The 26,413-nt window shown below is 44.2% G+C and overlaps 2 protein-coding genes across 4 annotated transcripts; one reads left to right on the forward strand and one right to left on the reverse strand.

The window, feature by feature from the left end:
• Positions 1-39: 39 nt before the first annotated feature.
• On the reverse strand, positions 40-9,589 carry MRPL2 (mitochondrial ribosomal protein L2). The gene is made up of 7 exons (XM_074237001.1): positions 9,455-9,589; positions 6,495-6,663; positions 1,555-1,696; positions 1,227-1,342; positions 1,014-1,124; positions 658-731; positions 40-267 (listed from the first exon to the last, which is right to left on the reverse strand). The coding sequence occupies exons 1-7, from the start codon at positions 9,524-9,526 to the stop codon at positions 55-57; spliced, it is 897 nt and encodes a 298-aa protein (XP_074093102.1). The 5' UTR covers positions 9,527-9,589; the 3' UTR covers positions 40-54.
• A 130-nt stretch (positions 9,590-9,719) lies between these two features.
• KLC4 (kinesin light chain 4) lies at positions 9,720-25,878 on the forward strand. Of its 3 annotated transcripts, none has more exons than XM_074236998.1 (16): positions 9,720-9,840; positions 12,105-12,388; positions 14,158-14,388; positions 17,577-17,658; positions 18,157-18,370; positions 18,957-19,044; positions 19,509-19,610; positions 19,774-19,947; positions 20,509-20,608; positions 20,792-20,844; positions 21,073-21,140; positions 21,325-21,433; positions 22,036-22,158; positions 22,400-22,515; positions 22,887-22,950; positions 23,730-25,876. In XM_074236998.1, the coding sequence occupies exons 2-16, from the start codon at positions 12,131-12,133 to the stop codon at positions 23,778-23,780; spliced, it is 1,833 nt and encodes a 610-aa protein (XP_074093099.1). In that variant the 5' UTR covers positions 9,720-9,840; positions 12,105-12,130; the 3' UTR covers positions 23,781-25,876. The 3 variants fall into 3 exon arrangements, with proteins under 3 accessions (XP_074093099.1, XP_074093100.1, XP_074093101.1); XM_074236999.1 differs by lacking the exon at positions 9,720-9,840 and adding an exon at positions 9,876-10,021 and having other exon boundaries at positions 23,730-25,877; XM_074237000.1 differs by lacking the exon at positions 9,720-9,840 and having other exon boundaries at positions 12,122-12,388; positions 23,730-25,878.
• Positions 25,879-26,413: the final 535 nt, after the last annotated feature.

Raw genomic sequence — 26,413 nt, forward strand, 5'->3', positions numbered from 1 at the left:
GCCCGCCCCGCCCCCGGCGGCAGGAACCACACAGGCCAGTGAGGAGGAGCCAGTTTATTGGGAGGCGGCGGCGGAAGGCAACTTCACGTAGCTCTTCATGGGGGGCAAGGGCTTGATCTTTCGCCCAGCCCAGCCTCCCTTGCGCTGCCACAGGCCGCTGTTGGGTCTCTTGCCCAGCCAGCGGTTTCGCCCGGCCTTTCCGATGACCCGCTTATTGTGATCCACGTTGGAGACGCGGCCCACTGTGGCGATACAGCTCTCTAGCACCTACGGAGGAAGGGGCTGGTAAGGGCAGGGGCGCAGTGCGCAACACGATGGGGAGAAGGTCCCGAGGGAAGCCAGGGCAGGGCACAGGGCGAACGTGACAGAAAAGGGGAAAAAAGCCAGAACCAAGGGCAGCAATAATGGATTTAGGCATAGGTAGCAGAGTCAGGAAATAATATACTGTGAAGTGAGTGAAGAAAAAATTATTTCCCCTTCACTCCTATTTTAATAAGCAAAAAAACAAGGGAAGTTCCAGCCTGTGGGTGTAGAGGGTTGCACAGAAATTAGACAGTGAAATCTTGGAAGATCCCAGGACCCTGAGACACCTGACCCAGGAAAGGGTACGTTCATTGCCAGTTCTCATGCTACCACCCCTCCTTCCCCCACACATACCTGCATTTGCCTCTTAGAGGGCAACTGAACAATAGCTGTCCCATTGACTTTCCGCAAAAGCACACCACATGTTCCTGTGTAGGACAGAGTCCCGACTCAGATCTCCCCCAAATAATCTTTATAGGATCCATAACACACAACTCAGGAACATGGGGCAACAGGATGGATAGAGCTGACAATAGGATCATATCCTTATCATATTTCCTGAGGAACTGCTACCTTTATTCCTGTTTCCTGGTTTTGTTTTGTTTCCTTTTTGGCTAACGGTGGTGATCATGGGGAATGAGTTTCCCATTCCACCTCTTCTGTGGTTTCAGGTGCCCCTACCCAATCCTCACCCAGCCTCAATTTCATACCTGCAGCTCGGATATACTGGGCACCCCTCCCTGGCTCACTCTCCAGGTTGTTGATCAAAGTCCCAATGGGCAGGGCTCCCAAAGGATGTGCATTCCCCTCTTGGGCAGCAACTAAAAGACAGTTTAATTGGGAATCTTTAACATCTCCTAGGCCAACTCAACTAACCACAAATCAAAACTTCATCCTCATCCTAGGCTAAGGTTTTCTCTTACCTGCCATGCGATCAATGTGGTTAGAATTAAGGAGTATGTCTCCCACTTGCATATTTTCAGTGGCAATGATCCAACGTTTCCTATTGCCCCCAGCAACGAGGGCAATGTCTGCAGACCTGAGTGAAATGAGGTAAAGGACATATGGACAGGCCATCTAAGCTATCTTTGAATTTCTAGAGTCCCCTCCTTGAAGACCCTCACCTTTTCTTGGAGCACTGTGAGCCCCCTCTACTACTCCAGTGACTTTGAATGTTTTCCTTCGGTCTCTATTTCCATCTCAGCTGAACTGCTGAGCTGACCCCCTTAAAAACCTATACTTCATACTTGCCTACAGGGATCATATCGGACATCAATGACCTTCTCCTCAAAAGGCCCTGGCTTGGCCTTATGCTCAGGTCGAAAACGAAGAAAGTCAATCATCCGGTAACTCTGTTTGTGGCCTCCACCAATACCATGCACTTTGATGCGACCTGTCGGAAAAGTAAGGAGAATAAAACACAATTCAAATTAAGAAAATTCATGAAAGAATGTTTCAGCCCAATACAACTATGTCATTCTCTTTATCTGTAATACATCTTTCACCTTTTATATACCACCTGAAATTTCTAACTTGTCAAACTCTAACAAAGCTCACCTCCCTCCAGAATACCTCAAAAACAAACATTTATTAACATCCTTTCCTTCAAGAATCTTCTATTTTACTAGAAAGAACCCAGAGAAATAAATACAAGGTAAGATTTGAGGAACTAAATATAAGATTTAAGCAAGGAAAGAACACTCACTTATAGGGATTCAGGGAAGAGATTTCTAAGAAAAATGTCTCCTAAGAGGACCCACTGAGATAAAAAATAAGGAGGGAGTACATGCCACTCATGGGGACAGGAGAAAGACAGAAATTTGATGAGCAAACAGGCCATTTTGTCTGGACATGAACAATATGAAATATATTTGAAAAGTATGATAGAGTCAATTAGTGAGAAATTTTGAATGCCAGGCTGAGGAAGCAGTTGTTTAAATTTGTTTGAATCTTCATAACCTTTTGTGTTGTTTTTGTTCCTGTTTGGTAAAGATCCTGCAGTGGTTATCCATTTCCTTCTTCAACTCATTTGACAGATGAAGAACTTAGGCAAATAGGTTCAAGTGACTTGTCTAGGGTCACCTAGCTAGTGTCTGAGGTCAGATTTGAACTTAAAATGATTTGTTTTTCAGATTGCAATCCTGGCACTATATCTACTGTGCCACCTTGCTGCCCAGAGGGGAAGTGACATTTTTTTTGTTTTTTTCAAGGTAATGTAGTTAAGCCCAAGGTCACACAACTAGGTAATTATTAAAGTGTCTGAGGCCGGATTTGAACTCAGGTACTCCTGACTCCAGGCTGGTGCTCTATCCACTGCGCCACCTAGCTGCCCCTGGGAGTGACATGTTAAGAACTGTTTTAGGACTATTAATTTTTTGCTGTGTTGAGAACAAATTGGAGAGAAAGAAGATCAATTAGTACTCTACTGAAGAAGTATAACAAGGAGGTAATAAGGACGTGAACTCAGGTTATAGTCAAGGATGGAAATAATGGAACAGATACAAGGGATGTTGTGCTTAACTAAAGAATACTATTTCTTAGGGGCGGCTAGGTGGCGCAGTGGATAAAGCAGCGGCCCTGGAGTCAGGAGTACCTGGGTTCAAATCCGGTCTCAGACACTTAATTATTAGCTGTGTGGCCTTGGGCAAGCCACTTAACCCCATTGCCTTGCAAAAACCTAAAAAAAAAAATATACTATTTCTTAAAAGAATTAACAACAAAAGTGGTTGTGCATATGACCTTCTGATTATTAACAATCAAAGAAAAAGATGTATAAAGGACAAAGATGTCTGCCACCATCATGGAGGATGTCTGTTGCACAGCCTGTGTCAAAGTAGGCCAGTGATGCGATGTAATGTCTGTTGGGTAGGGGTTCCTTAGATGCCTGTGTTTGTAAATAACTTTTTGCTGATTACATCTAGCTCTATCACTGCTTCTTCTTGTTTGTTTTCAGTTGTATCCAGCTTTTCATGACCACATTTAGGGTTTTCTTAGCAAAGATATCAGAATGGCTTGCCATTTCCTTCTCCAGCTCATTTTATAAATGAGGAACTGAGGCAAACAGGGTTAAGTGACTTACTCAGTCATACAACTAGTTAGAGTCTGAGGCTAGGAAAATGAGTTTTCTGACTCCAGGCTGGGCACTCTATTCATTGCACCAAAAAGCTATAGTCTTTTATTATAAATTTGTCACAGGTTGCTTTATAACTCTTTTTCCCTTGCTTACTCCTCTGCTGACACTCATCTTGGAGGTTACTGACATCTCACAGGTTGTGTCAAGCATGTCTCTTATCTGAGGATCAGCCTAAGAAATCAGAGGTCCATTACTAAGCCACCTTAGTGGGTAGGGTGAGCAATGACTGACTTTGGTTGCTTCTAGCAACTCTGTATCATATCAGTTATGCCTATACACATCAACAACACCAGATTCTGAACTCAAAGGGATGTCAAGGTTTATCTAGACTAAACCATTCATTTATAGATGAAGATACTAAGATCTTAGACCTTACCTGATTTGTCCAAGGTCACAGTAAATAGAATGAGGATTCAAAAATCGAGTCCTTGGACTTCAAATACAATGTTTTTTCTACCAGAAAGACTTCATCGTCTCTACATATTGAAGAAATTATATTTGGAGCAGTGAGGTGGCACAGTGGATAGGGCATTGGCCCTGGAATCAGGACTTGTAAGTAGTTGGAGAATTTCAGGTTCTTGGCCAAGATGCCTTCATCAAATATTAAGCAAGTATGACAGGTGATGGTTATGAGACAACATATCTGACTAGGGCGTTTAAAACCTTTTACACCAACTCAGTTTTACAAGCTAAAAATGAACCAGTGAGCTAAAGATGTGTTCCACCTGTTTCCCAACTGACATTTAATTCGATTGGTCACATTTCTCTATTGGCAGAAGAGGTTCATTCCCCCTCCACCCCACCTTTGGCTGATATTCCATAAGGCTGCAGAGAGTCCTGCCAAGCTTCCTCCTTGCCTTGCCCTGTGCTCATACCAGGGAAGCAGTGAACCTTGACCCACTCAAGGCCAGCTGGGATGGGAGGGCAGGTGGAGATCATCTTCCCTGAAGACAAGGTGCACCTTCCCCAAGCAGACAGATCTGTATGGGGCACTACAAGAGGATGCTTGAAGCCAAGAATAAGTTTGATTTGTCCTGTGACAGAAATAAGACCTTCAATTTTGTGATGGTCAAACAGGAGATAATTTGAGGCTGGGAAGAAGGAGTTTCTCAGAGACCAAAAATCACCATCTCTTCAGACTACAATTATGGTTCCACTGGTCACTCAGACCTCATTCCATCAAATGCTATTCTCATTTTTGATGTACAACTTATTAATTGGAATAGTTTCTTCCCCTAGCTCCCTGTTTTTTGAATTGGACATATGAACTCAGCCTCAAGAACACATGAATTTGTATGGAGCTTTCCCCTGATATTCCATTACATTCATTGTACAGACATACATCCCACCTGAATGAAATATCACTTGACTTTGCTTCCAACTCTTCCTCCCTGTATATGTGTGTTGTCTCTAAACCATCAGCACATCAAAAATTATTCATCTAGTAATAATTTTCACAGGATCACAGCTTCTGAATTGGAAAGGATTTCAGATTTCATCAAAACTTCCATTATATAGATGAGAAAACTGAGATCAATGGAATAGTAGAGCTTAGATTTTGAATCCATGTCTTTAACTATAGAGCAAGTGCTCTGTCCACTGCATCATAGCTTCTCTACCACCAGTCCCATGAACACAATGGATTCTTAGTCCTATGCTACTACCGGTAGTATAGAATTCAGCCTATTAAGGAAATGTTATTTTCCTCACATGCAGGAAATAAAATATTTGGCCTGGAGCTTTTTTTTAACCAACTTAATTTGGAAGCAAAGGAGACCAGCATCTTGATATATCAAGGTCTATACAAGAAGTTTAACTCAGGGAAATCTCCATTTTTGCCAGTCCAATTAGGCCTGAAGAGGAAAATATGTACACACACACACACACGAAGGAAAAATGACTATCTTGAAAAGGCAAGAAGAGACCTTGTTTTGTGAGAAATGTTGGGAGAAGACATTTGGGAAAGTTATATGCTATTTTTGATATGTGACTTGCCCAGAGTCACACAGTTAGGAAGTGTCAAGTGACTGAGGCTTTATTTGAACTTAGTTCTTCCTGACTTGGGTGCTCACTTTATCTATTCTGCCACCTAGCTTATCTCATCCTGTTCTTATATTAACATGAAGCACTTTTCTGAGGGGAAAACTAGTCAGGATTGAAAGTGCTGTTTGGCTATGGACAGTGTAAAATTAACAAGACCATATAAGGCTAATAAACCTGGGCATCCTCAGAAAGCTGATTTACACAATCATCTAGACTGAAGCTCACAGTTTTAGATCTGAGAAGTCACACCTATGCTGTACTACTCTCTGTAAAGTTTTGAAAGGGTAAAAAGACAAATACTTATGCTCATAGGATTATTATTTTCTGCAAAATGGTCACTGTGAGCATCAACTCATAGAATATTCCTTATTCCTAACCAACTGGATTGCTATTATGGAGTTCTTTTTAAAACTTTCGTCCACAAGAAGCAAAAGAAATTCTTAAATGAGAAGTATTGACAGGATCTTGGTGTTGAATAACCCATGGATTTCTCTGGGACCAAAGAAAAGGTTTATTTTGATAAATTATCTTTCAAGTAATATGTTAAACAGTTTACTTTAAGTCCTGGACAAGTCACTTAACTCCCATTGCCTTCAAAAAATAAAATAATCTTCTTCATAAGCTTCTAGTGTTCAGAGACCATGATAATTTAAATACTGTTTTTTGGTTACATATATGATCTCATTTTCTCTTCACAACAATCCCCATCTAAATATAATTCCCATTTTGCTGAGAAGAGAAGCATAGAGAAGAGACCTGCCCAAGGTCACCTACTGAATAAATAATAGAGCAAAGATTTGGATCTAGGCTTTCTGAGGCTTCACTCCAACACTCATACTCTGCTATAGACAGAGAAGCCTGTGATACTTATTGCTCTGTATCCCACCAAACCCATTATCTAATGTAGCATTGCTATGCAGTGGGACCCTCCCCTGGCCCACGAAGGGACCAATCAACATGAGGCTTCACTATTTCTCCCCTTTATTGCTTCCACCAGACTTAGTGATATTCCTACCTGTATGGTCACGACCCCCTGACTTCCTCATCTTGATTGGTGTAATGGTATATTTGGTTTGACTCTTCCAGGAAGCAATGTTTGCGTTAAGGACTCCAGAGGTCAGGAAAGATCGGCAAGCAATTAGCACCCCAGCTGAGGAAGGCTGGAGGAAGACATTGCTCATCACCTGAGGACAAAGAGAGAAACTCCATTTACTTAAAGAGTCACTTCAGGGAAGGGCATTTGTAAGGCATTTTAGCTCATAGACTATCACTATTAGGAAGCTTCCCAAACCAGTTATTTTAATTTCTATTATGATCCAAGTATCATATCTTTTTTTTTAAGGTTTTTGTAAGGCAAACTGGGTTAAGTGGCTTGCCCAAGGCCACACATCTAGGTAATTATTAAGTGTCTGAGACCGGATTTGAACCCAGGTACTCCTGACTCCAAGGCTGGTGCTTTATCCACTATGCCACCTAGCCACCCTATCATATCTTTTATACTATGAATATATTCTTTATAGAGGTACATTTGTCTTGACTGGCTTTCTACATACTACATACAACTTAATTTACCCTTTCCTATTTATTAGAAATTTCTTTACCCAGAATCCCTTTCCTTTGCTTCCTACCAAAACCTTCATCTTCCAAACTTGATCCACAACTTAAACTCCAGGAATTCTGAAAGACTTCTCTGGCTGAATCTACCTTTGCCTAGGTCATTCCTATTACTCCATTAGGAGCCCCAACAATAAAAAGCCTTTTGTTCCTCTGAATATACACAAGGTAAACAGTGTTTGTTCTTGTTCAATCATTTCATGTCTTGACTCTGTGATACCATGTGAGACTTTCTGGGAAAAAATACTGGAGTGGTTTGCTATTTCTTTCTCCAGTTCATTTTTTTTACAGATGAGGAACTGAGGCAAATAGGATTAAATGATTCGCCCAGAGACACAGAGCTACTAAATGTCTGAGACCAGATTTGAATTCAGGAAGATGAGAATTCCTTACTCCAGGCCTATCCACTATGTCACCAGGCTGCCCCATCAACAAGTTGTAAAGGCTTCAATTGCAGGCCAGTGTCTGCAATAGAATGTGGCTGCTGTTTAAGGACCAGTCTAGTTGGCTCATAAAAAAAAATGGCTACTGGGTGATATGGTCTTTAGGATTTGGGGTCACAAAAAATTATCATCACATACTATGGTACAATTTGGGACAATTTGTTTTAGTTGAGAGTGTGCAGATCCTATGATATCACATCATAGATATTTAAGTATATTATAGATGTCCCTATAGTTTCTCCCACCAGACCCAGATACATAGACTGAAGGCTGATTAGAACCTTCCATCATAAAAAAAAACCAAACCATCATTTAACCAATTTCCCTTCATTATATAGATGAAGAAGTGGGCTTGGATTTAAACCCAGGTACTCTGATTCTTTGCACTGAACTACCCTACCACTGTGATATCACACCAGGATGTGACATACAGCCCAGTCTAAAACTCATGATATATGACTGGATACTGTTGTATTAACTAGATACTATAATAATATATAATTTGAGGTTCGGGGAGAGGTTTTGTTTGTACATTTTGCAAGTCGCCCCCCCCCCCCAAAAAGGTTTAACTGAATTGCAGCAGAGTGGTGCAAAATCATCAGCCTCACTTTCTCCTACAGAACTATCTACATCCAGTGGACCAGGACACCTAAAGATGGTCCTGGATGTAGTAGGAGACCTTATCATTTTTAAGTTAAGGTCTTTAATGGCTCTCAGTTTTACATAGGCAACAACACCCATTCTGTGATTAAAACAGATTAGAAGGAAATGAAGCAAAGAATGGCCTCTTAAAGTTAAAAAAAAAAATTAAAAAAAATCACTCTGGGAAGGGAAAGCCCTCGGGTTTCTGACTAAAACACTAGCTGACAGAAAGCAGGGAAGGTTTTGGGGGAAAGTATGGGGTCTATTAGTTGGACCTCAAACCTTCGTGAAACTGAGAAGATAAGAGTTTCCTCAAAATAACTGGCAGCTAGGTGGTGCAGCAGATAGAGAGCACTGGACCTGGAGTCAGGAGGACCTGAGTTCAAATCGAGCCTCAGACACTTGGTACTTAGTAGCTGTGTGACTTTGGACAAGTCATTTAACCCAATTGCCACATATACATAAAAGCAAAAAAAAGGAGTTTCATCGGGGTCCAGTGGGCAACATGAATCAGGTGGACTGGCGATGGCCCTGGATGTGAGGTCATCAGGGTTAAGTGACTTGCCCAAGGCCACACAGCTAGTATGAGTCAAGTGTCTGAGGTTAGATTCGAACTCTGGGCCTCCAACTCCAAGGCTAGTGCTCTTATCCTCTGTGCCACCTAGATGTCCAGCAAGAGATTAAGTGGCACAATCAATCTCCCCAAACTACTGAGGCAGAATTATAACTCCTGGCCTAGTTCTTTTTTTTTTTTTTTAGGTTTTTGCAGGGCAAACGGGGTTAAGTAGCTTGCCCAAGGCCACACTGCTATGGAATTGTTAAGTGTCTGAGGTCGGATTTGAACCCAGGTACTCCTGGCTCCAAGGCCAGTGCTTTATCCACTGAGCCACCTAGCCGCCTGTCCCTTTCCTGGCCTAGTTCTAAGGCACCATCTACCATCCCACCTACCTGCCTGTGTCCCAGTGCCCCAAGGTGCCTCCTGGCTCTGACATTCTGGGGTAACGGTTCCGATTTTCTCTTAACAGGTGTGAGAAGGGAGGGATTAGGAGCCCCATTTTAGTCAAAGAGACTTAGGCCCAGAGCAGAGAAATATGACTCGACCAAGGTCACGAGGTGGTTAGGGCCAAGGGCAGGATTAGAATCCAGGACCCCTGACTCCCGGCCCCGCGGGGCACCCAGGCAGCGCCCTTGCTCCGCCCCTCCCCCGTTTTCTTTCTTCCTCAGCTCCCGCAGGCCCGGGACCCCCGCAGGCCCGGGACCCCCGCAGGCCGGTTACCTGGGCAGCGGGAGGCGGGCCGGAGGCCAGGCCGAGGGAGCCCAGAGCTCGGGAGAGAGCCTGCAGGGACATTTGCGGGGCCAGGTGCGCCCGTCGCTCCGCACCTTCCCCTGGCCACTTCTGATGACGCAATGCCGCGCGTCCGACGTCGGCGGAAGGGAGCCACGCCAGAAAACGCCGAGGGGCGTGCCGGCCACGCACGAGTCGGCCCCTGCGGCGGCGCGGTCCACAGCCAGTCACGGAAGGCTTCTTGTCCACGTGACCTGGGTTGACTCCGCCCCCAGGAGCCGTCAAAACAATTGCCTTGAGCGACGGCCATGTTGGATTTAAGGGGGCAGTACCGGCGGGGGAGCGGGCGGACCGGCGGATAGACGGACGTGCCAAGGGTGAGTCTCTGGCAGAGCCCCCCCTCCCTCTCCCCCCAGGCAGTCAGGCTGGGGGCCCAGATCCCACGCTGGCACCCTAGGGCAGAGGCGGACACCCCGCAGAAGACGGACGGACACACCCTCCCTCTTCCCCGCCTGAGGTCGGGCTCCGAGACACCCTCAGCCCTTCTTGGACAGACAGGTACATAGACATGCATACTGTCACCCCCTCTTTGGACAGACACACACACATAGGCCTCCTCGCCTTGGACAGACAGACATACACCTCCCTCTTCGAATAAGAACTTCCTCCTTGAATAGACCTCCTCACTGCTTCTCAGGACATACAGAGCCCTTGGACTCCTGAGGCAGACTTAAATGAGCACTGTGTATAAACATACCCAATCCTCCTCTCTTCTGTGATAGATGGGTACGTACACATCCTCCCTCCCTCCTAGGACACACATGTAAACATCTCCATCCCTTCCTAGGACAAAGAAGCAGACAGACATATACGCAGATGATCATTCCCCAATAGGACTTACAGTTTCTCCCCTGATCCTCTGTCGAAAACCTTTACCCCACTCTTAGGAGTCGGGCAGATACCCTTCCCACCCCGCAAGTCAGATTAAGTTGTCCTCTCTTCCTCTTGAGCAGAAACATAGTTATTGTTCTCTTTCCTCAGGTGACACACCGTAACATATACACTTACATTCTATCAGGTTAGAGAGAAGGCAATATATGTCACTATTATCTATTACTTATTGAATGTTAGATATTATACAATTATATTTTATATAACCACTACAACTATCATAACTTCTGGGATAAATGAACAACCTACGTGCCACACTTGGGTGTGGGCAGGGGCTTATTTGCTTTCTCTCATCTCCCTACCCCATTTCCCTAATTAGGAAGCCATCCTTACTAGTGAACCTCAAAGACTGAGACAATAATGCCTCTTCTTATTCTTCGGCAGACATTCTGCATTTCTCCTTGTCTTGGGGAAATTGATTTTTCAAGTTAGTAAATATTGCTTTCCCGAGCCCTGGGCTCCCTCTAACCTGGTCTGGGTTAGATTTCCTCTGCTGTTTCCATATAAACAGACTCTTGTACTCATACCTCCCTCTAAGCACAAAGATTTTTCTTGACTTATAAACTTAAGGAAGCAGAACTCGACTCTTCAGTAGGTTTCCAGGCAAGCTCTCTCCTTCCTCTTGCTTATTCCCTTTTAGGGGTTCTGAGCTCAGGTTTGGCTTTGTGTATTTTGGGGGGAAATAGGGAGGAATAGGTCTTTTGGAGGGTTTGGGGCTTGGCATATAGTAAAAGAAAGGGCATTTCTTCTAGGTGGGGCTCCTATGACAGGTGCTCTGAATAGTTGGAGAGAGGGGCATGTGAGGTGGTGCTGGACTTTTGGACTTTGTATAGGGCGTCTCCCAGTCTGCTGAGCTGAGTAAGGTTCTTTCTGGCTCATAGCTCCTGGCTCCTATCTCAGCCCTGCTGTCCAAGGCCTTACCTTTGGTTGGAGTAATAGGTCTTGGGACAATGACTGGGCCATGGGGAAGAATAGGGTAGAGAATAAGAATTGAATAAGAAGCAGAAATAACCAGGGCAGAGTGAGGTAGAGATGAAAGCACCTTTAGTAGCTAGGGAAATTAAAGGATTAAATTTTTTTTTTAAATTTTAGTTTTTGCAAGGCAGTAGGGTTAAGTGGCTTGCCCAAGGCCACACAGCTAGGTAATTATTAAGTGTCTGAGGCCAGATTTGAACTCAGATACTCCTGACTCCAGGGCTGGTGCTCTATCCACTGCACCACCTAGTCGCCCCTAAATGATTAAATCTTTTTTGGAGACAACTGCCTCAACTCTTACAGCTGAAGCCCCTCTAGTCTCTTAGAATGTGAAAACTGTTGCTTCTCTCTTTCTCTTTCTCTAGAACATAGTTAACATCTGTCTTTCTTCTATTCTATCGATGTCCTCCTTCACCATCTACCTCTCAACCCCAATTCCAATTCTGGTTTTTCCTCTAAAATTCATTATTACTCTTCTCTTCCACATTCTGTAATATTTGTATATTTCTTTTGCTCAACGCATTCCTCATACCTGAGGTTCATTGTTTCTCCCCATGTTTCTTCTGTTGAACTTTAATTATTCCCACTATTAATCTCCATACATTAAGTCTTGCTTTCCCTAGGACACTCAGTTTTATTCTCTTACTCTAGCTGTCATAACTCTTCCCCACAAAACTCAATTGTTCTCTCTCTCTCTCCCTCCATTTCTTCCCAGCCCACATTGGGATCCCCTGATCCAGGATGTCAGGTCTGGTGCTGGGACAACGGGAAGAGGCATCAGTACACCGATTGAGCCAAGAGGAGATCCTGGGGAGCACTCGACTAGTGAGTCAAGGTCTCGAAGCACTGAGAAGTGAGCACCAGGCAGTGTTACAGAGCTTGGCTCATGCGATTCAGTGCCTGCAGCATGAGGGCCATGAAGCTGGACTGGTGCATGAGAAGGCCCGGCAACTTCGCCGTTCCATGGAAAACATTGAGCTGGGTCTGGGGGAAGCACAGGTGAGATTGGAGAGCCTGGGAACTAGAGGGCTGGGATGGGGAGAAGAGGGTAAGAGTAAAATTTAAAGGAAAGGATAAGTGGGTTTGTGAGGAAAATTCAGGACTAAGAACTGGGAGAGATGGAAAAAACTGAGGGAGGCATGTATTGTGGGGAGAGGGAGAAGGTCAATAAAAAACATTGTTTTATCTTTGTAACATCTCTTATCTATGCCTCTTGCTCCCCCCTGACACTGCAACCACACTGATGCAGGCCTTCATTATCTTACACATCTGTATTATTGCAATAGCTTCCTGGTTGGGTTCCTGACCACAAATCTCTACCCATTCAAATCCATCCTCTATTCAATTGTGATCTTCCCAAAGCACAAGTCTAACCATGTCACCCTCCTATTCAAAATTAACTCAGAGTGGTTCCCTTTTCTTTCAGAGATAAATTTAAAAATCTTCTGTTGACTTTTAAAGTTCTTCATAATTCAGTCCCTTCCTACCTTTACAGCCTTAATACACATTTTTGTCTTCTATTTTGTAATCTAGGAACACTGACTTTCCTTGTTCCTCAACCATGATGTGCCTTCTCCAGGCATTTTCATAGACTCATTCCTCTGGTTAGAATTTTCTCCTTCCCATCTCTGTCTTTTGGTTTCCCCAGCCTTCAAGTCTCAGCTAAAATCTCACCTGCTCTGGGAAACCTTCTTCAACCCTTTGTAATGCTAGTGCCCTCCCTCTGTCCATTATTTCCTAATTATATTATATAGTCATTTGTATATTATCTTCCCATTAGACTGTGAGTCCCTTGAGATCAGAGTCTGTCTTTTTGCCATTCTTCATATCTCCGAGTACTTAGTGCAGAACCTGCTACGTAGCATATATTTAATAAATGCTTGTTGACTTAAGTAAAAAAGATAAAGCACAGAGCAGAGGAAAGAATGATTGGGTGAGTTGGGCTAAACTGAATAGGGAAGAGATGTCTCATTAAGACAATGGAGAGTACCAGGCTTGAAGTAAGGAAGAGTCTTCTCCTGAGTTCAAATCTGGCCTAAGACATATACTAGGAGCAGCTGGGTGGCACAGTGGATAGAGCCAACCCTGTAGTCAAGAGAACTTGAGTTCAAATTCAGTCTAAAACACTTAATATTACCTAGCTGTATGACCTTGGGCAAGTCACCTAATCCCATTGCCTTTACCCCCCCCCAAAAAAAGAGACACATACTGACTGTATGGCCTTGAACAAGTCATTTCACCCTGTTCACCTCAGTTTCTGTATCTGTAAAAATGTGCTGGAAAAGAAAATGACAAATTACTCTAGTATCTTTACTGAGAAAATCCCAAATGGGTCACAGAGAGTAGGACACAATTGAAAAACAACTCAACAAAAAGAAGTCCCAGTAAGAGAGAACTCTGTTTCACATGTATCTGGGTTCTACAGCTTTCTGTTTTCTTAATACCCTGTTCTCTATTTCAGAGATCACTTAGTCCATTCCTTCATTTTATGAGTGGGGGAAAAAACCCTTACCATTCCTTCAGCTGCCTTCCATACATATACCTGGTGGTTTTAATAGGAGCATAGATTTAAAGCTGAAAGAGAATTTAGAGACTGTTAAATCCAATCTCTTTCTTTTATTGAAACGATTTCTGAAACCCACAAAGGTGAAATGACTTCCAATTTCACACAGATAGTAGGTTGCAAAACTGAGTTTTGAACTCTAGCCCTCTAACTCCCAATTTGGTGTTCTTACCACAGAACCTTTAGTTCAGTCTTCTCTTCCCAGGTGATGCTGGCTCTGGCAAACCACCTGGGCACAGTGGAGTCAGAGAAGCAGAAGCTTAGGGCCCAGGTGCGGCGATTGTGTCAAGAGAATCAGTGGCTTAGGGATGAGCTGGCAGGTACCCAGCAGCGCCTGCAGCGCAGTGAACAGGCAGTAGCCCAGTTGGAAGAGGAGAAAAAGCACCTGGAATTCATGGGACAGCTGCGGCAGTATGATGAAGATGGACCTTCTGCGGTGAGTAAGATGACAGGAAAGGGCCATCGTGAATACAAGGTGGGAACCTTATACCAAGACTTGGGCAGAGGGTAGGCCAGTGAGCAGGCACCAACAAAGACCTATTGAACTCCTACTATATGCTCAGTACTATGGTTAATAAACAATGAGTTCAAAGTTATATAGCTCTTTAAGGTTCTCTTTAAAGTTTACAAAAGATTCTTTCTGCAATAGTCCTATGAGGTAGATAGTGCAGGATTTTGTCCCCATTTTACAGAAGAGGAAACAATTTCAAGAGGCTAAGTTGATTTACCCATAGTCACAGGTAGGACATGAACTAGGACTCAAACCCAGTTATTGCTGGCTTTCATGCCCAGCACTTCTTACATTTTGTCATTTTGTCAGTACTTTTGGGGTATTTTTTCAGGTTATAACTTCATATTATATAATTTTACATTCTTCCAGGATATAATTTCATCACTGAAGATGCTTCCTTTTTTTTTTTAATCTTTTAAAAAATCTTACTAGATGGTCTCTGAAAATTGAAAGGGCTAAAAAAAAATCTACCCATAAACATGAAGTTGAACTTAAGATGATTCTCTCAAAAGTTAGCTGAGCTGGTACTTGGACTGTCAGAAACATAGTCCAATACAAGTTCTGTCTTTCCCATTTCAATATGATCTGCCAAAGCTCACATTTCACTGTCAAAGACTTTGCACCTTGGGAGGTGGTCAGTGAAAGGGAGATTGTCCACCTTTTTACAAATAAATGAGACTTAAAGAGGTTGAGTGATTTCCATGAGTGAAGTCCATGATTCCAGGATAGGACTCCAACCCAGGTGCTCAGCTGGGGCACCAAAGTAGGTGTTGAAGGCTTAAAATAGGAAGGTAGACCATTTTTTTTTTTTTTGCAAGGCAAACGGGGTTAAGTGGCTTGCCCAAGGCCACACAGCTAGGTAATTAATTATTAAGTGTCTGAGACTGGATTTGAATTTAGGTACTCCTGACTCCAGGGCCAGTGCTCTATCCACTGCTCCACCTAGCTGCTCCTCCAATTTTTTTTTTTATTTTGAGTTCTAAATTCTCTCCCTCCCTTCATATTCTCCCCAACCCATTGAGAAAGCAAGCAACATGATACTCACTATACATGTGAAGTCATGTAAAAGACTTTCTTATTAGCTGTATTGCAAAAAAGAAAAAAACAAGAAAAATAAAGTGGAAAAACAACATCCTTCAATATGACCTCTGATTGTCCTCTCTCTGGAGAGTTACAATCTGGAAAATCTGGTGGATTGCAGTTTTCTTCATGAGTCCTTTGTCATGGATAATTGTATTGTTCAGAGTAGCTAAGCCTTTCATACTTGATCTTGGTATGGTATTGCTGATACTATATACAATGTTCTGGTTCTGCTCACTTTTCTTTGTATCAGTTCATATAAATCTTATCAAGTTTCTCTGAAATCAGAGAGGTAGTGCTTTAATAAGAATGATAGTCTTTATGGTGAGAAAGGCTCTTGACTCCAGGGAACAAAGTTAGTCATGGGGAATTAATTAAAGTTGATGAAGATCAACTTTCACAAGTATAATTTCAAACTGCTTGCCTTTTCAAAGAGGGAAATGAGATGAGAGGGGGAAAGAGAATCTAGAGCTCAAAGTTTAAGAAAAAGGATTGTCTGGGGGGTGGCTAGGTGGGGCAGTGAATAGAGCACTGGCTCTGGAGTCAGGAGTACCTGAGTTCAGATCCGGCCTCAGACACAATAATTACTTAGCTGTGTGGCCTTGGGCAAGCCACTTAACCCCCATTACCTTGCAAAAAAAAAAAAAACAAGAAAGAAAAATGAAAAAGGATTGTCAAAAAAATTTTTACATGTAATTGGGAAATGTTTATCAAATGATAATAATTTAAAAAAAACAGTGAAAGTCAACCAGAAAATTATGAGTATTGGCAAGATTCTAGTGTTAGCCTAGATGCTTGGGGTATATTTTTTTTGAAGCTACTTTTCCCCCCCCTTTTTTTAATAAAAGAAAGATTTTATTTATTTTGAATTTTACAATTTTTCCCTTAATCTTGCTTCCTTCCCCCCACCTTCCACAGAAGTCTATTAGTCTTTGCATTGTTTCCATGGTATACACTGATCTAAGTTGAATGCGATAAGAGAGAAATCATATCCTTAAGGAAGAAAAGTAAAGTATAAGAGATAGCTAAATTATATAAGTTTTTTTTTTAATTAAAGGTAATAGTCTTTGGTCTTTGTTCAAACGCCACAATTCTTTCTCTGGATACAGATAGTATTCTCCATCACAGATACCCCAAAATTGTGCCTGATTGTTGCACTGATGGAATGAGCAAGTCCATTAAGGTTGACCATCATTCCCATGTTGTTGTTAGGGTATACAGTGTTCTTCTGGTTCTGCTCATCTCATTTAGCATCAGTTCATGCAAATCCTTCCAGGCTTCTCTGAATTCTCATCCCTCCTGTTTTCTAATAGAATAATAGTATTCTATCATATATATATATATATATATGTATATATATATATATATATATCACAATTTATTAAGCTATTCCCCAATCGATAGACATTCACTTAATTTCCAATTCTTTGCCACCACAAATAGGGCTGATATGAATATTTTTGTACAAGTGATGTTTTTTTACCCTTTTTCATAATCTCTTCAGAGTACAGACCCAGTAGTGGTATTGTTGAATTAAAGAGTATGCACATTTTTGTTGTCCTTTGGGCGTAATTCCAAACTGCTCTCCAGAAAGGTTGGATGAGTTCATAGCTCCACCAACAAAAATTAGTGTTGGGGTACATTTTTAAAGATCAGATTCATTCCCTGCCTTCAAGATAGATGAGGCAGACACATAATCCTCATAAGTACATATGGATCAATACAAGACTAATTACCTGAATCCAGTAGGAGGAAGGAAGTAGATATTGTTAATGAGTTGGAAAATGGTGAGGGTTGATAAGGAAAAGGTTTCTGAAGAAGGTAGTTTATAGGTAGAATAGTAAGGAAGGGAGGGATGTGGCATTCTAGTATGGATGACTGGTTTTTAAAAATTCAAGAGACTACTTTTGTTTAGGTTAAATCCTAGCCTTCCTTAGAATCAAAAGGAGAGATAGTTTTGCAAATTATGGATCCCATAAGTTAGTAGCTTACAGGGAACTCATGCCATCATGTGCTGCTTCAATTCTTTTCAGGAGGAGAAAGAGGGCAATTCCAGTAAGGATTCCCTGGATGATCTCTTCCCCAATGAGGAGGAAGAAGAGCACAGCCATGACTGTGAGTCAATCCCTGAGACCAGAGAGTGAATCACAATAGAAAGGAAAGCCTGTGCTCCCTGACCCCAATTGCCTCTTGTAGAGACAACTAATAAGCTAACCCACTTCTAGTACCATTTAAATTCCTCATTCTTGCCCTGGTTCTGGCATAGCAGGGCATAGAAATAGAACAGGAACTGAGGATAGAACCCTATGCTTTTGGGATTCAAACACCTCAGTCTGTGAGAGTGGATTTATAGGACTGGGGCAAAGTAAGTGTGAGAAGTTGTCATGGAGTATAAAGGGATTGGGGTGAGAAGTGGAGGAAGTTAGATGTGCCATTAAAAGACATAGACAAGGGAGGAGATAAGATCTGAGAATGGACTTGGGAGGGGATCATTGATGGAGGGGGAAAAACCATGAGCTTGGGAGCAATGGGGATGGGGTGGGATTCAAGTGTGTAGAGGGGTCCTTTGTGGACACAATGGCAACCTCTGAGATTGAGGTGGTGCTGTCCCAGTGCCCAAGGGCACTGCAGCTGCTCAGCATGCGGGTTATGAGATCCCAGCCCGACTGCGGACTCTGCACAACCTGGTGATCCAGTATGCAGCTCAGGGCCGATATGAGGTAGCAGTGCCACTCTGCAAACAGGCCCTAGAAGACCTGGAGCGCACCTCAGGCAGAGGCCACCCTGATGTTGCCACCATGCTCAACATCCTTGCCTTGGTCTATCGGTAAGACTTCCCTTCCCCGCCCCCAGTCCTACTTGGTACACTTGTCTTTCTCTACCCTACTTGAGGCCTTGTTCTCCTTTCCTCAAGTTCCCTCAGGTTTTCCTATTTGCTACCTAAAACAAGAACAATAAACATTTATCTATCACCTACTACACAGAAAATTCAAGATGGACTAGTCCCTTGAACTTATTACCTTCCTACCCCTTCCCCCAACTTCTATCCCTTTCACTCCTATTTTTGAGGCCTTCTATTTGTTCCATTTCCCATAAGACTTCCTCTCCCCTTTACATCAGAGTCACTGTCTTCTCTCCTTGGTCTTCTGTTCTCTTCTCAGGAGTAACACCTGTTTTGTTCCATAAACAGGCAATGAAGTACCAGTGAATCCTACCCAATGGTATTAACACCTAGGCTTTCTGTCCTCATAGAAGCTTTTCTAGCTGTCCCCTATACCTCAATGAAAGGAGGGCTAGATCTGCATAAGGGGTTGACTGATGGGGATGATCTAGGCTAACTAGGTGGGAAGGTGGGATCAGGTACATACAGGGTGACCTGTCTCCATAACTTTTGGGGTCCTGTCCTCCTATAGGGACCAGAACAAATATAAGGAGGCAGCCCATTTGCTGAATGATGCCCTGAGCATCCGTGAGAGCACCCTGGGACGGGATCATCCAGCGGTCAGCATCCCTTCGTCTTCCTCCCTGTCCCATCTTAGCATGTTTGCTTTTCCCTGATCCCTCTCTCCAACAGGGGTGGGGGGGGCAGTGTGTGGGGGTGGGGGGGTAGACTTAGGATAGCTAATCTCTAAATCCTATCTAGCTATTTCCATAATAGAGCCCATTTACAGGAACAGCTAGGTGGTGTAGTGGATAAAGCACCAGCCCTGGAGTCAAGAGTACCTGGGTTCAAATCCAGTCTCAGACACCTAATAATTACCTAGCTGTGTGGCCTTGGGCAAGCCACTTAACCCCATTTGCCTTGAAAAAACCTAAATATATATATAATAGAGCCCCATTTGCTGGAAAGAAAGAAAAAGGGGCAAGGAATCCCAGGAATGGCAGCTTCCACGTCCTTTGGGTTTATGATGGTTTAAGTTGACTTTTCAGGGCTGACTTTTGACAAGGATGGGTTTTCTCCACAGGTGGCTGCCACTCTCAACAATTTGGCTGTGCTCTATGGGAAGAGGGGCAAGTATAAGGAAGCAGAACCACTGTGTCAGAGAGCCCTAGAGATCCGAGAAAAGGTGTTTCCTTTTTCTTAGATCTGGGATTCTTTCTTTCTAATCCTCATTTATCTCCTCCATTCTGCCCCAACCCTAGCCTTTTTTACTCTGTTTTCTTCAATTTTCCCCCTTCTGACTCTTAACCCAGGACCTGCATTCATTTCCCTCTCTCTTTCCCTGCCAGGTCTTGGGCAATGACCACCCAGATGTGGCAAAGCAGCTGAACAATCTGGCCCTCCTGTGTCAGAACCAAGGCAAATATGAGGCAGTAGAGCGATACTATGGCCGGGCCTTGGCCATCTATGAAGGCCAACTGGGTCCAGACAACCCAAATGTGACCCGCACCAAGAACAATCTGGTGAGGGGAAGAAGGAAAAGGAAGAAGGGAGGAGCCCCTAAAGTTACCAGAATCTTCCTTTGTCTAACTAGACATTCCCCTAATGAAGACACTGTTTGGTGGGAAGAGATGGGGTAATAGTAATAGTAGTTATGTTGATGATGAGAATGATAGTTAACATTCATATGATACTCTGAGGTTTGCAAAGCACTTTACACTTATAGTCTGATTGTGTAGTGCTTGTACCCCTTCTAGTTTTGTCCTTGTTCTCATCTCCACTGCTGGGTTGTGGGGAGTGGGTAAAAAGCTGCCCCAGGATGGATAAATAGGTAATCCAAGAATTTATCAACCCTTTCTTTGGGGGAGAAGAAGAAAGATAGAGTGATGTTTGAGTCTGGGGATGGTGGGAAGTTAGTAAATTAGGAAAATGGTCAGAGTAGAGAGAGGGAGGTAGAAAAGGGGGGGGAGAGAATGAATGAATGTAGGGAAGTTGTTTTATAACCAATTTGACAGAAACCTTATTCCTTCCTCTTCTTATAATATCCATAATATCCCTTCTGTACCTCTTGCCTCCTACCCCAGGCCTCCTGCTACCTGAAACAGGGAAAATATGCAGAAGCTGAGACTCTGTACAAGGAGATTCTAACCCGGGCCCATGTGCAGGAATTTGGGTCTGTGGATGGTGGGTGTGGGACTTGTGGGTGGCCAAAGGGAAGAACATGGCCTAAAGCTACAATGGCTCCTGGGGTGACTTAGATCCTACTGCCCAAGGGCAGGATAGTCTGCCCCTAGGACCTGAGTTCCCCAGACCCAGCATATCCTTCTAAACTTTCTATTTCCTGTCCTGTATGTTACCTCTCCCTAGATGACCATAAGCCCATATGGATGCATGCAGAGGAACGGGAAGAAATGAGCAAAGTGAGTCTGGGAATATAGACCCTGGTACACTGAGGATGGCTCTGTCCTCATTTCTATTTCACTCTTCCCCACCCTCACCCCCCACCCCAAGTCTCTCTTAGCTACCTCTATTGCTTCAGGACACCTTCCTCAGCCCAGCTTCTGACCCCAAGAGTGTTTTAGCATTATCCTTATTCTCACCTCATAACCTACATTATTTCTCATGTTTCTCTCCAATTTCTTTTGCAGAACCGACATAGGGATGGCATGCCTTATGCTGAATATGGGGGCTGGTACAAGGCTTGCAAGGTCAGCAGGTAAGAAGAATGCTCTAAGCCCAAAAGAGGTGACTAAATAACAAGAGCAGGCTGTTTTCCTGTACCCCAGTTGTCGAGATTCCAGGGTCTACCTTTCCTGGTCTTTCTCTTTTCTTCTTTCTGATATCATCTTTACAACCCCTTCTCTGATCCAATTTACCTTTGCTGGCCTCACCACCTACAGCCCTACAGTCAACACTACCTTGAGGAACCTTGGAGCTCTCTACCGACGCCAGGGGAAGCTAGAGGCAGCTGAGACTCTGGAGGAATGTGCCTTGCGTTCCCGAAAACAGGTAGGAAACTAGAAAGGGGAAGAGATTAGGGAAGGACACCTTGGAGGCTGAGTAGCTTAGGCTCTTCTCTGGTTCAGTGAAAGTAGGAGGAGAAGGGAACAATTTTTAAAAAGGAGGCTAGAATTAGAGAAGACCTAGAGCCCATATTTTCTTTGAGCTATGTGGGGTATGGAATAAATTCATTGTTGGTCCATGGAATCTGGAAGATCTAAATTCAAATCCAGCCTTAACACTTACTAGCTGTATGGCCTTGAGTAAGTCATTCTGCCTACCTCTGTTTCCTCAGCTGTAAAAATGGATCATATAGCATAACCTTTAAGGGTTATATACTCAACACAGAAGTAGATGCTATCTAAATTTTGTTTCCTTCCCTTTTTTTTTTTTTCACCAGGGGTCTAGACTCAAATAACACTTTATTAAGAAGGAAAGAGAGACAATGTAGGGGAATGACTTTTCATCTTTAAGAAGGCTAAACCATGAAGAGTCACATTGGGATGGTTATAGGTAGATGGCTTGTGGTTGGGGGTTGGTGAAACAACTTTAGGAATCTATGGATCTGGAAATCCCTAACACTACCTTTCTTCTCTTCCTTTTCCTGCCAGGGCACAGACCCCATCAGCCAGACTAAGGTAGTAGAGCTGCTTGGGGAGGCCCAGGAAAGCCATTCTGCCAGTGTTAAATTTGAAGGGGGTGAGGAGGCCTCTGTGGCTGTAGAGTGGTCAGGGGTGAGTGATTTTTTTTTCTTCTTTTTCTTTTTTCCCTATACCCTGTCCCTTTTGCTGCTTTTGGAGGTATGTGGGTAGGTAGAACTGTTGGGTAGGGGGTTAGACCTGAAATTATCCCCTTTTCCATCTGTTTTGCTTTGGCATTTTCTCTGAGCATAAAGATGGGGGTAGAACTGGATAGGGAAGGCTAATGTCTGCTGAGTCTTCCTCTCAGCTGTCCTTTCCTTCCCTTTTCCTCCAGGATGGTAGTGGGACCCTGCAGAGGAGTGGTTCTCTAGGCAAGATCCGAGATGTGTTTCGACGAAGCAGTGAACTACTAGTAAGAAAGCTGCAGGGAAATGAGGCCCGACCTTCCAGGTACACACTGGATTGTGAGGACAACTAACTGTGAAAACATTGCTTTTTCCCAACTCCTCTCCTTCCCCCTCTCCCATCTCCTTATGGCTATGGCTCCCTGAAAAAAAAAAAGTAAATATTGAAGAGGTAATTGAAAAGGAAGGAAACCTGCTGGTTATCTGGGGAGGGGAGTTCCAGGTAGAGGGGAGTAGCATAAGGGCAGGAAAAAAGAACCCAGTGGAAAAGTAAGAACTGCAAGAAAGAAACAAGGCAGGAGAAGAAAACAAGTGATCAAGGCCTGTCAGCAAGAGTGGGGATCCTGGAGCCCACAGAAATAAAGCAGGTAGGTTTAGGGAGAGCTAGGCTCAGGAGACTCTTTTTTTCCCTTATAGCAGCAACATGAAGCGGGCCGCCTCCCTGAGTCATCTAAATCAGCCCAGTGAGCAGTCCCTTCAGGTGAGGAGGGTGCCTGGGTGGGAGGTGGGGATCAAGTAGGGAATGACAGCCAAACTCCAAGTAGGAGAGCATGCAGATAAGTGGAAGAGGAATAAGGAATGAAACCATCTAAGATCATTCAAATAAGAGGCATTGGGGAAGAGGGGAGAGAAGGCTAAGCAGGGTTATTCCTGGGGGTTATCAAAGGCCTATCTGAGAGGAAAGGTAGGGAACAAAGAAGTATATACTTGCTGTGTACTTCTGAGGAATGGACTCAAGTGTGGGGGAGAGGGAACAAATAGAAGCACTTAAAAAAAAAGGTGACATTAGTTCAAGAGCAAGTTACCACTTTAATGGGGAAATGACCATTCATAGTAATAAATGATATGGAGACATGGTTTAGTGGAAAGAAGTATGTATTTGGGTCCAGGTACCTGGGTTTGAATTCCAGCCTCTGCTCCTTATTACCTTTGTGACTGTGGACAAGTCCTTCACCTTCTTGGGCTGCTGAGAAATGAAGGGTTTGGACTAACATTTTCTAAGTCCCTTTCATCTCTCAGGTCTGTAATACACAGATAATTTCCCAGCTATTTTTTCCATACGAAAAGGACTTCAGGAAAATTCTGGCATGCTTTAATGAAAGGCAAAAAAATCCTTCCAGGACAATTCCTTTTTAAATTAGAAACTTAAAGGATGTAAAGTTTATTCTAGGCTTTGGAGAAGAGTCCTTTTGGAGGAGAAATGAACAGGGAATATGGAATTGAAGGTGGCCTGGACTAATGGAGTATGATCTCTTTTAGGGCTCACGCGGCCTCAGTGCTAGCACTATGAACCTCTATTCAAGCAGCTGACATCTGACTCCCTAGGATCTTCCCTACTGTGATTCTACAAGCATACAGCATTCTCCATGGCTCCTGCCTCTACTGTGTCCTAAGGAACAGACTGTCAGACTTTGGGGGAACAGTGGGGATGAAAACTTGCAAACTGTTGGGTTGTTCTACCCTTTTGGGCTTTGGCTCCACCCTCAGGAAGGCCCTGCTGGGCTCCCTTTTACTCTGCTGTGTTCTAGAGTAGTGCTAAGTCCTCCAAGAACTGAGTTAGGAAGCAGATATGCCACAGGAATAGAGACCTGAAGCCCACTATCATCGTTTTAGTATGAAGGGTCTTTGGATTGGCCACATTCCTATTCCTTGGCCTTTTTTCTCTACACGCTCCTTTCCTTCAGGTCCAAATATTTCACTTTTCTTAAATAAAATAATCAGGATATGAGTCTTCTACATTTGTCTTGGGGAAATAGGATAAGTAGGACCATGGTAAATACTGGAGACCAATGGAAAAGGAAGAAGAGGTGATCATGAACTTGAAAAAGAGGAGATATAGTGGTGAGGTGATTTACTGACTAGAGTGTTGGCCTAAGAATTGGAAATGCCTGATTTTGAATCCTGCTTCAAATTCTTAAGAGCTATATGACTCTAGGCAAGTTGATTGACCTCTCTGAGCCTCAGTTTTCCATTTATAAAATGGAGGTAGGAACAGCACCTATGGTTTGTGGTGAAGGTCAAAGGAGATAACATGTTAAGTACTTTGCAAACTTTAAAGCACTATATAAATGTTAGCTATTATTATCATTGGTATTTTTTTTTCCTTATCCAGTTTATTTTATAGGGGTTTCAAGGATGCCAGTGAAGGGTTTGGGAGTTGGAGGTGGGGACATAGGAAGCTTATTAGCAAGACTTGATTGTCAAGGATTCATCAGAAAGAGCTCTGTAAAAAGCATTAGCTGTAATGAAAATTGGCTCTCCCATGTGGTGGCCATGTGGGTCCCTAGAGTTCTGTTGCTGGGGCAGAAGTAGAGCTCTTCACCCAGAGCTCTAGGATTCTGGAAGCCCTCCCCCCATCATTCTTTTAGCTTAAAACCAAACGGAAGTGAAGGCTAAGCTGGAACCCTTCAGTCCCAGTCCCTCAAAGGCGCCCCCCCACCCGCTCCAGCCTATTAGAAAAGAAGACACTATGATCTCCCCCAGCACATCCTGAAGGAGTGAACAGCAGCTGGAGCCTATCTTGTGGAGTCTGTCTCTTGCACACTCTCCTCCTACACCCCTTGCAGCTCTTACAACAAAGGAAGAATGTGGGGGGGAGGGGAGGGGGGCCACTGAGAGCCTTGGAAGGACTAAACCAGGGAGACCCACCACTTGAAACCCAACTAGATGCCCCTAGTCATGGAGGGCTCTGGCAATTCACATTGTCCAGTGATGGACTTGGGACTGAAGTTGTCTGGCTAATAAGATCCTACTTGCTGCATTCCTGAGGCCAGCTTTTTCTAGCTTTAGGTTCAGATTGGTGCTGGGCCAGAGCCAGACCACAGCTTCCCTGTTGAGCCTTCTCCAGTTGGCAGCCATGTCCTAGGGGATTCAAATTAGCTTCAAATCCTGAGGACACCAAGGAAACTGTGCTTCTAAGGCTGATGTAGAAGTTCAGATTATTGGGGAGTAGGGAGACCTCCCTCCCAGGATTAAACAAGTGGTCTAAAATCACCCAATCTCTCTTTGAGATTTTTTTCTTGGGGTCCCTGTTTGTATAGTGTTTGAGGGGAAAGCGCCAAGTCTGACCCAAATGAAAATATACAATTCCTAGGGTCTTCTCAAATTGTCCAGGTCTCAGAAACAATTCCCCTCACTGTTCTCTGTCCCACCCTCATCTCATACCAGTGTCCCCCATTTCATCCAGGTCTTCTACCTCCCCACATTGTTCCCTATCCTTCCTACCACCCCCTCACACTGTTCCCTCTCATCTCCCTCCTTTCTTAACACAGTTTCCTATTCTCCCAAAGTCACTTTCACATTGTCCTCCCTCCCTTTTCTTCTCTATACTACCCCCCATTTCCTACCCACCAGGTCTCCCCCTTTTTTTCCATACTGCCCTCATCTTAAGTCCTGGCTACCCCCCTCCCTCCTCCTTTTCATCCCCTCCAGGTCCTTCCCAGATCCTGTCCGATTTATGAAACCCTGAGGCTGAGGTTGAGGAGGTTCTAAAGAAGTCGGGTTCCGCACCCCAACTAAACTGTGGAGAAAGGGTACCTGTACTACACTGAGCGGGGTGCTTGAGAGGGCGGGTCTCCAAATGGAGGTTTAGGTGGGGGGGCGGTGAGGGGCGGGGCTCCCAGCTACGACTGAGCTGGAGTGAGGGTTGGGGGGGGGTGGGAGGGGGCTTCTCGGAGAAGGCGGGGCGCTTTGAAAAGGCGGGGCTCTAGGAGCGGGCCTGGCGAGGGGGTATCCTGAAGGGGCGGGGTTGGGAGGGGGGCGGTGCGCGCGCGCCGGGAGAGGGGTGCTGAGGGGGCGTCGAGGGGCGGGGCTTCCCTTGGCGGCGGCGCGCGGCTGCGGGCTGTCCTGGGGACGGGGCGCGCGGGCTCGGCGCGGCGGCTCTCGGCACTACCTCGGGCTGCTGCGGTGGCGGCGGCGGCGGCGGCGGCGGCGGCGGCGGCGGC

The sequence above is a fragment of the Macrotis lagotis genome, chromosome 5 (genome assembly GCF_037893015.1).
Source record: "Macrotis lagotis isolate mMagLag1 chromosome 5, bilby.v1.9.chrom.fasta, whole genome shotgun sequence".
Taxonomy (NCBI): Eukaryota; Metazoa; Chordata; class Mammalia; order Peramelemorphia; family Peramelidae; genus Macrotis; species Macrotis lagotis.